Consider the following 13,292-nt stretch of genomic DNA (forward strand, 5'->3'; position numbering starts at 1 on the left):
TTTAGAATTCTTATGTCTTTTTGCAGGGAGTGACTCTTGTGTTGTGGTTGTGTAGAACATTTGGCTTCTGCTCTCTGCCTATGACCCCGGCCTCATTTCTCTTGAGCTTGAGAATGTCAAGGGAGTCGAATTTTGTTCCAATATTGCTATAGCGTTGTCTGGGTTACTGATGTTCCAAGCAATAAACGGTTTTATATGCCGTTATGTTTTCAAACTATAGAAATTTCTTTAAAGGTAGGACATATTGGAGAGTACACATTGTTTTAAATTCTTGATCTGGGCTTGTTAAAAGTTTGAAGCTTCTTTTGAGCAGCTTTGTTCAAAATTCAGGGTTTTTGAAGCAGCACTGTTGAGTTTTAATGGGAGCATTGCAGTCCTACAGACCTGAATTTGAGCTCTTCACCTGGCACTAAACTTGCTGTGTGACTCTGAGCAGGTTACCTAACCTCTCTGTGCTTCAGCTTCTTCATCTCTAAAATGCAGATTATACTCAGCTCTTAACACTGGTGTAAGGAAAAAATGCAGATGCATGTGACACACTTTGTGTGACGTGGTTTCTGGCACATGGAAGACACCAAGGCCCTGCTGCTGGGAGTAGTCAGTTCTTACTTCCATTCTTCAGTTGCCTTTTTAAAACAATAAACTTTATTTCTTACAACAGTTTCGATTTACAGAAAAATTGCAAAGATGGCATAGAGCCTTCCCATATACCCCACCCAAGTTTCCCCTATTAACAGCTTACATTACCCTGTTTCATTTCTTAAATGAACCAATAGGGCTCCGCGATTGTCCACTGAAGTCCAGGCTTTAGTTGGATTTCCTTTCTTGCCTCAGGTCCTTTTTCTGCCCCAGGATCCCACCCAGGACCCCTTTGGATCCTCTTGGCTTTCACAGGGCGGCAGCTGCTTTTGGTTACTTTGAAATTTAACTTTGATATAGTCCATGGATCTGTTAGAGGGTGCTTAGGTTAAAACTTTATTACAAAATTATTATGGGGTACCCAGCAGTCGCCCCTTGAGCTGGACCTGTGGTGAACTCTTTAAGACTTTGAACACAAGTCTGCCCGACTGAGGGTCGCCCCGGATCTAAAACCTTTTCTGCCAGCAGACTGACCCCGGCTGCCGAGAACCCCCTGAGCCATTTCTGCCCAGTCTGTCCTCACCTGCCTTCTGGTAAACGCTGCCTGGTGGGCTGACATTGTTGCCTGGGCAGTACCATGTCTCTGGGGTGTGGGCCTGGGAAAAGGAGGGTGCTGTGTGTTTTGTCCAACAGTCCCCCCAAGATGCCGGTGGCTCTGGACTGGAAGGGGCCGCGTGGGCATGTTAGCGGAACTGTTCCGGTTTCTCTGAATATTAATGACTCTCACTGTTGCCACTAGTGCTTCCTGCTTGGCATCAAAAGACAGGGCACGTTGGGGGTTTTAGTTTTTGGGTACCAAATCAAAGTAGGCTTATCAGGAATCACCACATGCCAGAAAATGGTAAGCCTGTGTGCTAGGGCAGGGGAGCTTCCCTTTTGAAACTGGCTCTTTTTTAAGAACTGAAAATAAGCAACCTAGGCTGTGACTTCACTTTTCTTGGAACTGCTTTACTTAAGAAAGCAATAAACAACTAAAACCCTCATTTAGCTGAGAGGAAAGAAAAACCACACATGCTTGCAATGTAGTAAACCTCCAATGATGACGAGAGAGGAGAAAATCAAAGAAATGACTGATTACGGATTTAAAATACATTGAAGGTGTACAATAGGCCGGTCCCTGTGCTGAGCCTTTGATCTGCATTAATTTCTTACATTGTTGCAACAAACCAGTCAGTCTGGTCATAATCCAGTTAAGTATGGACAGAACTACAAAGAGGACAGGCAGGGAAGTAGAGTGGCTTTGGTGTCGAGCACATGTGGGTTCATGTACTGCCTCTTCCTAAACCATGCGACTTCAGGCAAGTTTCTTGGTTTCTCCTAGTCTCCATTTCCCCATCTTTTTTTTTTTTTTTTTTTTAAGGCAATAAAGAAAATTAGCTTGTTTGATTCCTTCCTTTCATCTGTGCAATAGAAATTATGACTTTTCCCCCTATGCTTTAATGGAATTTATCCTTACGTTGAGGTAGTAGATTCTAGGTTAGATAAAATCCACTTCCTGGTTAGTTCAATAATGCATCTTAATTGGCATTTCATTCTGCTTCTCTACTAAGTGGTGATGTGGGCCCAGTTGAATTGGTCTATGGGATAGTGAGACCCAGAGTTTGCAAGAATTCGTGTGTTGGGCCACTGGGCACAGTGCAGGTCTCAGCAACAAAGCAGGACTGCGTGCTTGGGTTACCTAGACCATCCCAGCACTCAGCTACATGAGGCTTTCTGTGTCCAACACCTCCACCGATTACTAGAGATAATTTTCCTGGCGCACAGGATTAGTCTTTTTACCTACAGCTCACAGTCCTTCAATACCCTTCTCCTTGCCCTCTGGGTAGGTGGTGATGCCTTCTCTCAGCATCCCTGGCCTTCCATGACTGCTCTAATAGCACCCGATTCTGGCCTAGGCACTGGAGGAGCACTGAAGTTAGAGCCCAGCTTGTTGAGAACACAGCACTAATGCGTAAGTAATGAGAGAATATTATTCCTTTCTGTCTGTTCATATTCAACCTATGGTCTTAGAAACTAAAAATTAGAAACTGTATGGATTACAAACGCACAATTAAAATAGATGATGGAAGATGTAGATTTGGAAAGATTTCATTCAGGGGTGAGACAAATGTAACATTAGGTGTTGGGAAAAATTTGAACAAATATTGAGGGAACTTAGGGTTTTCTAGTTGCCTGGAAATCAAAGCAACCAACATTGCATGAAACATGAACATCATTTTAGAGTGTTAACTTCTCATCGTTCTTTCCCCTCTCCCTGGGTTGTCTCACTCCCTTTTACTGCAACACCTGCCCCTGCCTCCTTATCTTATTTATCAGGAATGGAAGACAAGAGGGACAGGGTGAATTACAGAAAAAAGGGGTAAGAATAACAAGGGAGATGATAGAGTCTATCACAAAGTGGGGGGCATAGAAAGGGATATCAAAGTATGAAAAGGAAAACCAAGAGATAATGAGGAAAAAGGAAATATGAAGATGATTTATTCATTGACAGTGGTTGCTATACAATAATGTATTAATACATGTAAATGCTGACAAGGTGAGAAAGCAGGGTGTTATTAAGAGTGAATGTGGGGGGGCGGATGTGTCTCAAGTGACTGAGTGCCCACCTCCCACATAGGAGGTCCCAGGTTCGATTCCTGGAGCCTCCAAAAAACAAACAACAAGCAAACAAATGAAACAACCAACTCAGGGGAGCCCATGTGGATCAATGGTTGAGCACAGGCTTCCTATATACGAGGTCCCAGGTTCAATCCCCAGCCTCGGTACCAAAAAAAAAAAAAAAAAAAGTGTGAATGTAGCCTTTCACAGGTGTAGCAGCCTGGTGTGGATGGGCCCAAAGGGGCACAGAAGGAGATCACTGCTCACATCAGTGTTTTGCCTGCTTAGAACCTTGGTCTCCGACCTGTTCTCCATTTGTGCCTCTATGTAATTTCTTACCTGATGGCTTCTTTCCCAAGGAATTCTGGAGACACTGGTTCAAAAGAATCATTCAACGAAGGATCAGAATCGATTTCATTCTCAAGGGCCATATGATCAACATTTTGGCGTTGAAACCAAAAACAGGACTTCAAGAAAAACCAGGGAGAACGCCGATGGCCATATTCAGCTGCATGAGCAATAGGCAATTTAATATTGGGTGAGTCATCACTTTAAGGGGTAGAGTCACTCTCAGGCCACATAGGAATGCAACCCCTTTGATATTAAACCTCAACACACATGATCAACTTGTTATTACTGTTTTAATAGGCTTTGACATATTCAGAACAGTGAGGAAAAATAACTGAGATGTTACAGTCTAATATGATGCTTCCTAGTATGAGATGCACGTATCATTGTTAACTAAATTTTTTTAAAACTCCTCAAATTGAGTCAGATGTTTCAGGAGGAATTTAAATTTAACATTAAGAACCACTTTAACTTCAGTTTGGCCAGAGAGTTAAAGACATTCCCCAGAGTTTCTACTTTGAGAAGCAGACATTGTGTCATATGTTGGCAGTATTTTAAAAAGTCAGTAAATGAATGATGAATCTGGAACAAAAGGTATCCCTGAGAACCTGGAACAGGAGGCAGCAAAATTAGGTACAACTACTTGGGAAGAGAAGAAATGGGGCAAATGCATAATAATGAAGAGGCAAAGCAAAGGGCTTTCTGGTGATAATTCTTATCATTATATGGTTCTTATCATTACAGACACAGACTTGATAAGTATTAATCTTAGCAGCAATAGTGTAGAAAAAGGACTAGAAAATGCTTATAAGTGACAGAGAAAATGGAATATGGGTGAGTTGTAGAGGTGTCCACAAGATAATAAGGATGATTGATAAAACATTTTCCTGAGTTTATATTCATGTATATTACCTATATATATATGTGGACCTCATTTTCCTACCAATGAAAACTTTTAAACATCATATAAAATTTCATATTTAATCATTTTGAAAAGTAGCTCATGTGCATTTTTCTGGAGAAATAAAATATGACTAGGTCTATGCATAGTCAGTTAACTGATTGATGACAGTTTCAAAGGCAAGAAAGAAAAGCAGGATACAAATTAGTGCAATTTTAACATTTCACATGCTTATTTTGAAAGACTATTGAAAGGCATTATGTCAATATTTTGAAGTAAAAAAGACAAAATTTGAAAAGGATGTAGTGAAAAGTTAGGAAAGAGGATAATATTAAAACATTACATGTGTGTAGCGCATAGACTGTAGACTACTCTGCAAAACATTTTCACATTCTCCCATTTTATTCTTATAAAGATTATACAAGGTCAATAGGCACAGTTATTATCACTTTAAAGGTAAGTCAAAAGACATCAAAAGGGTAAAGTGTCTCACCACCTGAAAGTGTCAAGGCCAGATCAGTCTGTTGAACCTAAAAATGATGTATTTTCTTTTCTAACGGCTGCTTTTATAAAAAGGGAAACAAGGAAAGTTACATATAAAGAAAGGTTCGAAGAAAAATGCCAACCCACAAAATATGTTTGCAAATTCTAGAATTCATATTACATTTAATGAATATTTTAGAAGAGACCGAAACAAATAAAGGGAAAAGGCATAGTCAAGTTGTCTTATTACCAATGTTTTTCTAACACACTCATATCTTTAAGAAAAAAAAGGGTTTGAATCTCACTAAGAGAAGTTTATGAAGGAAAGTTTCCCCTGCATTATCAGTCTCAGAGTGGTTAAAGATCTAGGAGCCAGAGGGGAAAACTATGAAAAGAGATGAGAAGCTATGGTTACAAAGACAGAGTTTTTGAGATATGGTTACAAAGACAGAGTTTTAGGAGATCGAGTGAAAGAGAGAAAAATAAAGGACAATTAATTCTTCCTTGGAGATAAAGATTCTTTGGAAGAGCAGAGATATATTTGAATGAAATAGGTTAATTCTACCAAATAAATATTGTTAATTTTATCAGTTTGAACAAGAAGGAGGATAAATATAGAGACTGGTTTTAAAATATTTTCATCCTAATAAGGTGAAAGAATCCAAATTTACAACCATGATTGTTTAGCAAATTCCATCTCCTCTGAATGATCTACCTACTGTCTACTTATGTCTGAAGTTCCTTTCAAAGAGGCCTGCAACATTTCAGTAAACCATCGAAATCAAGTTTTATCCATTATCACATGATTTAAAATTTTATAAATTCAGATTGAAAAAGAGCTTCAAAATTAATCTAAACAGTGCTTTATATGTCATATGAATGCCCTATACATCGTGATTGCCAGTGGTAGAGAACTTACACTGGGAAATACAATTTTTTTAATCCTCCATGGTAAGGTACAACCACCTAATACTGACCCAAAATCTACTCCTTGTGTCACCAATCCATTGGTTCTGTGAAAGCTCCCCTAGGAAGTGCTGATTTCTCCCCAGACCTTGTTAAAATGCTCCAATCTTCTAGGAGGGTATTTTGAATTTTATAAAAAATATACCATCTAAAACTATTTGTGTTTCCCTTTTATCTTTAAGGATACAGAAATGACTTTCATTTTTGCATGCCTTATTGAAGTCCAGATACACTACATGTATCACTTTCTCCGATCTCTCAGTTCAGAATCCTGTCAAAATTGATATGAGGTTTCCTAAAAATTATTTCTCCTAGTGAACTCAAACTAGCAATCAATTATTAGACTTTCCATTTAATAAACTATTTCCAACTTTTTCTAAAACTTCAGCCAGAACAATTTTCAAACTCAGCAAGTCATAGCTGTTGATACATAATTTCTTCTATTTCAAAAAGCAGGGGGCACCTTTATGATTTCATCTTTTTTAGTATTGCTCTTGATATGCTCAGAGATTACTAACAGTAGTTCTCTGAACTTTCCCTCGATTACTTCAAATCACTTGCATTTTAAAGATGTGTTACCAATGCAACGTAACCTCATTTAGAGTAACCAGACATCTTATTTTATGTATTAGTCTTAAAACATACTTGCTATGTCTGTCCAAATATAATTTTCCTTGACAGAAAAAAGGGAGAGCAAATAGTAATGGAAGTATTCTGGTTTCTCATTGCTCTATTTCTACTGTAATAGGTACAATGAATGTTATCACACATAACAGTGGGCAGCCACCCCTAATCCCAGAAACACACAAAGGATATCAGGACAAATAAAAATCTTCAGACTTAGAGGTGTTCATTGGAGAAAGGAAGTGGGGTTTAAATAGACATCAAGTTATGTTAAAAAGATAAAGTTTCACTTAGTACACACCTGAATTAATGACCCAAATGATCATTTAGGGACAGGAAGTCATGATTCAGGAGTGCACTGCCTACCCAGGTTGGAGTCATGCCCTGACTACTACGAGTCAAATCCAGAGGTGCACTGTCTGCCCATGGGCAGAAGTGGAAGCAGGGACAGCCCCTGGAAGCCCTGGAATGGGGCTAACAGTGCCAGCATGTTCAAAGCCCAGAATTGCCTCCTCTAATGGAATATGACCCTTATAAATTCAGAATGGAGGAAATCACCAAACTGCTTCTTAGGAAGCATGAAAGTGAACTCACATAAAGCAACCACTTCAATTTTTTAGAGCAGAGCAAAGCTGGCATGAAAAAAAATACAAAAAATGTTATAGGAAGAAAAAAACCTGTTTAGGTCAATCTCACATATGTACATGGTTGTAAAATTTAAATAGAGTAAAAACAAATGAATTCTAGCAGTGCTTTATATAATTAATATATAATAATCAAGTGGAATTTATTCCACCAATAGAATTTATCAAAATAACAGATTTTTTAAAAACCATGCCATTTTCTTAATCCATACAAAATATAATTTGATCAAATTAAATATGCATAAATTTTAATAAAAATTTCTTACCAACCTAGAAATAGAACATATTTAACCTTCTATCAAAAATCTGAAATAAGCCAAATCAGCAAGGCCTAGTTATTTAAAAAGGGATGCAAAATACTTTAATAAATTAGAAGATAAAAAATTAAGCTGTCTTAAAAAAAGAAGCAATGATAACACAAAATTCTGTGATTGAAATAAAGTTGGAAAATAAAAAAAAAGGACACTGTACATACTATATTAATTTCTTTTAAAAATATAATTTTGATAGATAATATTATGACATAATGACAAACGTCATGGGACATAATATTTCTTACTTTGGAGGCTTTTATAAAGCACAGAGAACCATGTATTCTGTATTCTAGGAAACATAATCCATTAATTGAGTCAAAAGGTCTCTTCCTTCTTTATATCTCCCCTTTTCCCCTTCTTTCTTTTCCCTGAAATGTGTCTAGTATGTACTAAAAGGAGAAAGGCAAACTCCAGAGATCCACAGGTAAAGACCTTACCTTTCTATAGGCATTTGACACACAATTAAAATATTGTAACTTAATAACCTAATATGGCCTGTCAGATGAGTTAGACGGGGAGCACTTGGAGATTCCTAAAATCAAATCTCAAATACCAGCTAATCTTCATTTAGTTCTGATGTAAACACTTGGTCTATAATAATCAATAATCTCTCAGAAGTCTCTATTTTTAAAAAGAAACAAACTAAAGTTATATAATAGAACAAAGTCTTAGAGAGTGATTCTATAAACAGTAAAGAATACCATTAAGCTTGTATTAGAGTTTTGAGGAAAAATTTTGATAATTTGTATTCAACACATAATAGACAGTTACTTCAAAAGAATGCAATTAATGAAATTGTGTTTCATTACAAGTATGCTGCTACTTACTGGGCAAAATTGTGTCAAAATATAAGGTCAATAACAAATAAAGAAGAGCATCAAACACCAGCATGAAAAGAGTTGCGGTTATTAGGGATGAGTTGTTTGAAGAATCCAAAAGGACATTAGAATTCACATCATAGTCCAAATGTATAAGCTGGGGAAAAATAGATACATTTAATTTAATATTAAGAATTATTACTGCTAATTTTTACAAGACTCTCAGAATACAAAAGATAAATGTACCACAGTTTCTGTCTTTACGGAACTCAGGTCTATTGAAGGACATAGCAATGGAACCATCTAACCACAAAGCAACATGGAAAGTACCACAGTGCATGGGGGCACTGAATGCTTAGGGACCCAGGGGCAGCAGCAGGCAAGTCCTCTGGGAGGAGGTAAAAACTCAAGGACGGTGATATTTGAGATGGACCTTCTCTAGGATTTCATCAAGCTTTGGATGGGAACAAAGGAAGCCATTCCAGACAGGGGCCACCATTTGAGAGTAAAAACATGGAATGAGTGAAAATACTCAATAGTTATGAAAAAGTCAGAATAATTTCTTACTGAACTTTAGTAAGGTGTAAAGAATTTTTATGTAACATAGCCTTTTGTTTAGCCTTGTGTAGTGATGATGTCATGACAAGAATTAATTTTTCTGCAAGAAGGTTCAGTTTCATGTAAAAAGAAAATGATAAAGTATAGAACTGGCTGATTTCAACAAATCAATTTCTACCTAATTCCTGGTTTTCAAATGTTTGTGTTAATGCTAAGTGTCATGATTCCTGAGCATTAGATCAGACAAATGTGTTGGGATAATCCATTAAAAGTAGAAACTGAACCACATCAATAATGAAGTGACTTTTAAAAATTAATTGTGCTTAGAGAGAAAAATTACAACTTTTCCCTTCTTATGAGTTTATCTTTGCGACAGTGAGTGGGAATTTTAATGCTTAGAACGTCTAATATGAATTATAAGAGGAAATCTGTTTTGACATTTGTAACAAATGAAACAATTACATTGACTCTCACCTGGGCCATTCCAGCTGTGAAGGCAAAGGGGCTAAGAAGACATAAGGTCCATTCCAAAAATGCAGGAAGATGTCTGTACAATGCAGCAAATCCCAGGCTCCCCCAAAAGACAATAAGGAGAAAGATGACCAAGCCAGTAAGGAAAGGTTTCTTTATCAACACACTCATCAGGAAAGCTAAAGTTATCTGAGAAGGGAGAAAATTGAGCTGGTTTGTAATCCTTTGAGAATCTTCAGTAGCATAAAATATATAAAAGTATATTTATTAATTTTTCCAACCCGAGATACTGCCTCATGCAGACACTGCAAACAGAAGAGTTACAACTAGGATCATCGCTCAGGACAAAGGAATGGCAGGTTTCTATGGGAAAGACCCACATGAGAGAAAGAGAAAGAATTAAATTCACCAACTTACCAAAGACATGCCATAGAAGAAAAAGAGAATGAAGACCACCACGGAGCCAGTGAGGACAACAACTTGGGTAGATTTTACAATTATAGCCATTAGAATGGACATAATAAAGACGAAGCCAGCGTACATCAGACCCCAGGAGAGCCTAGCACAGGAAAAAAACATCAGGTCAGAGCACGGCTACTCTTCAACTTCATTCTTCAGTCACTCACAGATAATATGTGAAGTGACGCTTACTATGTATCAAGGATGAAAGGAATACAGCAAGCTAGTAAATCAGAAAGCTGCTGACTCTTGTAACTTTTTTGGGGGTGGGGGGTAATAAGCAAGTAAACAGAGAAAATAGGTGCTAATTGCCAAATATAAAGGAAACAAACGGGGTGAAAGTAATTGGGAGAAGTTTCCAGAGAGGTTTTCTGAAAAAACATCTAGTAGGATATGTTAGTCCTAGTGAAGAGGAGTCAGCAAACTTTTTCTCTAAAGAACTAAAAAGTAAGTATTTCATGCCTTATTTAGGCTGTAAAATAAATATTGCAGCCATAAGGTCTCTGTTGCTACTACTCTACCCTGCCACTGTAGCACAAAAGAAATCACACAAACTATATAAATAGATAAGTATGTCTACGTGTAAGTATGTTTTCCAATAAGACTTTATTTATGGGCACTGAAATTTGTATTTCATATAACTTTTCACGTGCCACTAAAATATTATTGTACTTTTTTTACCCAAAATTTAAAAATGCAAAAGTCATTCTTAATTTGCAGATCTTACATAAATAGCCAATGGGTCAGATTTGCCCCACAGGCTGTAATCTACCAACCCCTAATTTAAATGATTAATAGATATAGATATAGGTATAGATCTACATATCAATACAAGTTTAGGACATAGAGATTTAGAAAGAGAGATAAATAGATATGAAGATATATTTTTTCCTACTATTAAACCCCCAAAATAGGAAAAAAATTCTGGTTTATGCTTTTGTTTGTGTGTGTGGAAAGAGTATAAGCTTTTCAATTACACAGTACTGGGTTCAAGTTTTATCTGCTTCACAGTAACTATGAGACCCAAGAGGTAGTTACTTGATCTCTCTAAACTTTAGTTTTCTCTACTGGAAGTAATAACATAAGAATTAAATAAATGATGTGTGTTATGGGTTTAATATGGTGACTGGTTTATAATGGTTCATGATGAATGCTTAGTTCCTTTTTCTCCAAAGTAGAAAATGCCATATTCTGGGAAGTCTTATTTCTACAGCTTAATTGTAATGATTCCCTTTTTGCGATACAATTTTTTTCATCTGAAATTGTTCAACTCTTGGTTCCATGAACTTCTCCTTAATTTCATTCAAATGCTAAATAGATAGAAAGCCACAACCTTTTCTTATACAAACAAAAAATAAATGCTTATTGGATTTATTTTGCTTTTTTAAAAAAATTATATTGGTTCCTTTTTTCTGACTTCATATATTTCCATTGTTTTTTTAAATATTCTGACCAACTTTTTCCTCAGTATTGAATTACACAATGCAAAGAGGAATGCCTCAAAAAACTCCCATTCTAAACAAAACCAGCAGTCCATCTTCTCCACTCCTACAACTCATTTTGTTGAACACTTTTGGGGGAGAGGGATAAGTCTAGTGTTACATTGGTAACACTAAAAATGTGTGGTCCACAATGCAACTCAACAGTATCTGACATTCTTTTAAAGCCAAAAAGCATATGCCTAGAGCTATTCCATCTATCTACATATCTTGTTTAACACTGAGAAAAATATTCGCATTGTGTGAAAGGCAAACTCAAGATTCAAACCATTACTTTCTGACTCTAGAATTCATGCTTTTACTGCTACATTTCTCTAAAGCATCTCTTGATTAAACTCATCAATCTGCTGTCTTCTCAGGCCATAATACATCCCAAAGGTCTATCAATTGCCAAGAGTTATTGGCTGTTGACTTTTTCTTAAGCACCATGTAAAGAATATAATATACATTTTCTTCTTTAACACTCATGATCAATGAGAGATAGATAGTACTATCAATGTTTTACAGAAAAGGAAACTGATGTTTAAAGAGATTAAGTAACTTGGGCAAGAATTAGCTACTAAGTGCTAAAATGGAGACACAGGGCTTCCTGCCTGCCAAGACTTTTCTTAACGTCTCAGGTATTACCTCTACTATGGAAGGTTCCATGCTTAATGTTTTTTCCCTCAATATCATAAAAAATAATGATTCCCCTAACATGGGATAAAAATCAACCGTCATTTCTAACAAAGTATCTGAAACATATATTTCATTGGACCTCAGAAAACTCAACTTCTTAAATATTTGAGCTCATCCACATATGTTCCCTAGTGATGGAGAGCCACCATTTGTATTGGTTGATGCAACTATAGCATCAGACTTTGTTTACGTCCAAGTATGAGAAGTATGGAAAGTTCCAGTTATCAAGCCTGGAGGTTCAAATACCCCATTCATTTATTATAATGTAACAGTATGTGGATGCATTCGTTATAAATAATACTTTATAGCTCTAAAGAGTCCAACCAGCTATCTTTATGTTTATTCATCCTGCATGATGGTTTGTAGCAAAGTGATTTACCAGAATGCTGACTCTCGAAGTCCCATCATTGTCATCAATGCCTTAATGTATTGTCTTTCTTGTGTAACATTGATTGAAAGATGGTATATGAATGAAGAAAAAGAAATAATGCAGAAGAAAATGAAAAAATCAGTTGCAACTCCTCTTTGAGCAACAAAAGGTAGTATCTTCATATTTATTCCAGTAACTGACATCAGCTGCTCCATTACTGAATGATTTGTTGTGATCTAAAATAAGATATCAATAAACAAGTGGTTATTATTAGACAATTTCATGCTTTTTTTCTAATTATAAATAGTCATATGCATGATACTTTAAAAATATATATATGCATGGCAAGATCTGGCCCCTTGTTTTTGTAATGCTCACTCCAGGTTTTGTCTTGATCCCTTTGAACATCCCTCTTTACCTTCTTCACTTGACAAAATTCTACTCATGATTTCAAGAGTTACTGAAATGTCACTTCAATTACTAAATCTTCACTGGCATTTCTTAGCAGAGAATCTTCTGCTCTTTTGCTTGCCTACCATAAAATTTATAACTCCATGAGAAATATAAAGACATTCTAAGTACCTCTCTATATCTCCCATTATGCAGTATTCCTGGAGGAAAGTGACTGAGTTCTATTTATTCCCTGATCCCCAAAGCTTTGCACAATGATTTGATTATAAGTTGTTCAGTGTATTGAACCAAATTAATGCAGTTAATAAATGATAGGATAGGATAATCTATTTATCTCACCACCTATCAAATTTTAATTTGTAATGAAATTAGGTTTCTTCAACTTAATACTCACTTCTATGATAGCAGCATTAATGGCAGCTTGAAAAGCTACAAAACCTTTCTCCCAGAACTTTGAACTTTCACATGTGATTTCTCCATCCTTCGCGTGACAATGAGCTTAAGGAAAAGA

At 36.4% G+C, this 13,292-nt stretch overlaps 1 protein-coding gene across 7 annotated transcripts in view; it reads right to left on the reverse strand.

The window, feature by feature from the left end:
- The window catches only part of LOC101424603 (ATP-binding cassette sub-family A member 9), an 82,879-nt gene that overhangs the window by 54,871 nt on the left and 14,716 nt on the right, over positions 1 to 13,292 (reverse strand). For all 7 annotated transcript variants that reach the window (XR_011646933.1, XM_071210781.1, XM_012525537.4 and 4 more), the window contains 6 exons: positions 13,176 to 13,279; positions 12,380 to 12,606; positions 9,782 to 9,923; positions 9,368 to 9,553; positions 8,345 to 8,492; positions 3,577 to 3,745 (listed from right to left, as the gene is read on the reverse strand). Coding sequence is in view for 6 of the 7 variants with exons in the window: in XM_071210781.1 (XP_071066882.1) it covers positions 3,577 to 3,745; positions 8,345 to 8,492; positions 9,368 to 9,553; positions 9,782 to 9,923; positions 12,380 to 12,606; positions 13,176 to 13,279 (976 nt within the window). In the remaining variant the exon portion in view is untranslated. The remainder of the gene's footprint in view (positions 1 to 3,576; positions 3,746 to 8,344; positions 8,493 to 9,367; positions 9,554 to 9,781; positions 9,924 to 12,379; positions 12,607 to 13,175; positions 13,280 to 13,292) is intronic.

Source organism: Dasypus novemcinctus, chromosome 21, assembly GCF_030445035.2.
Source record: "Dasypus novemcinctus isolate mDasNov1 chromosome 21, mDasNov1.1.hap2, whole genome shotgun sequence".
In the NCBI taxonomy this organism is placed as follows: domain Eukaryota; kingdom Metazoa; phylum Chordata; class Mammalia; order Cingulata; family Dasypodidae; genus Dasypus; species Dasypus novemcinctus.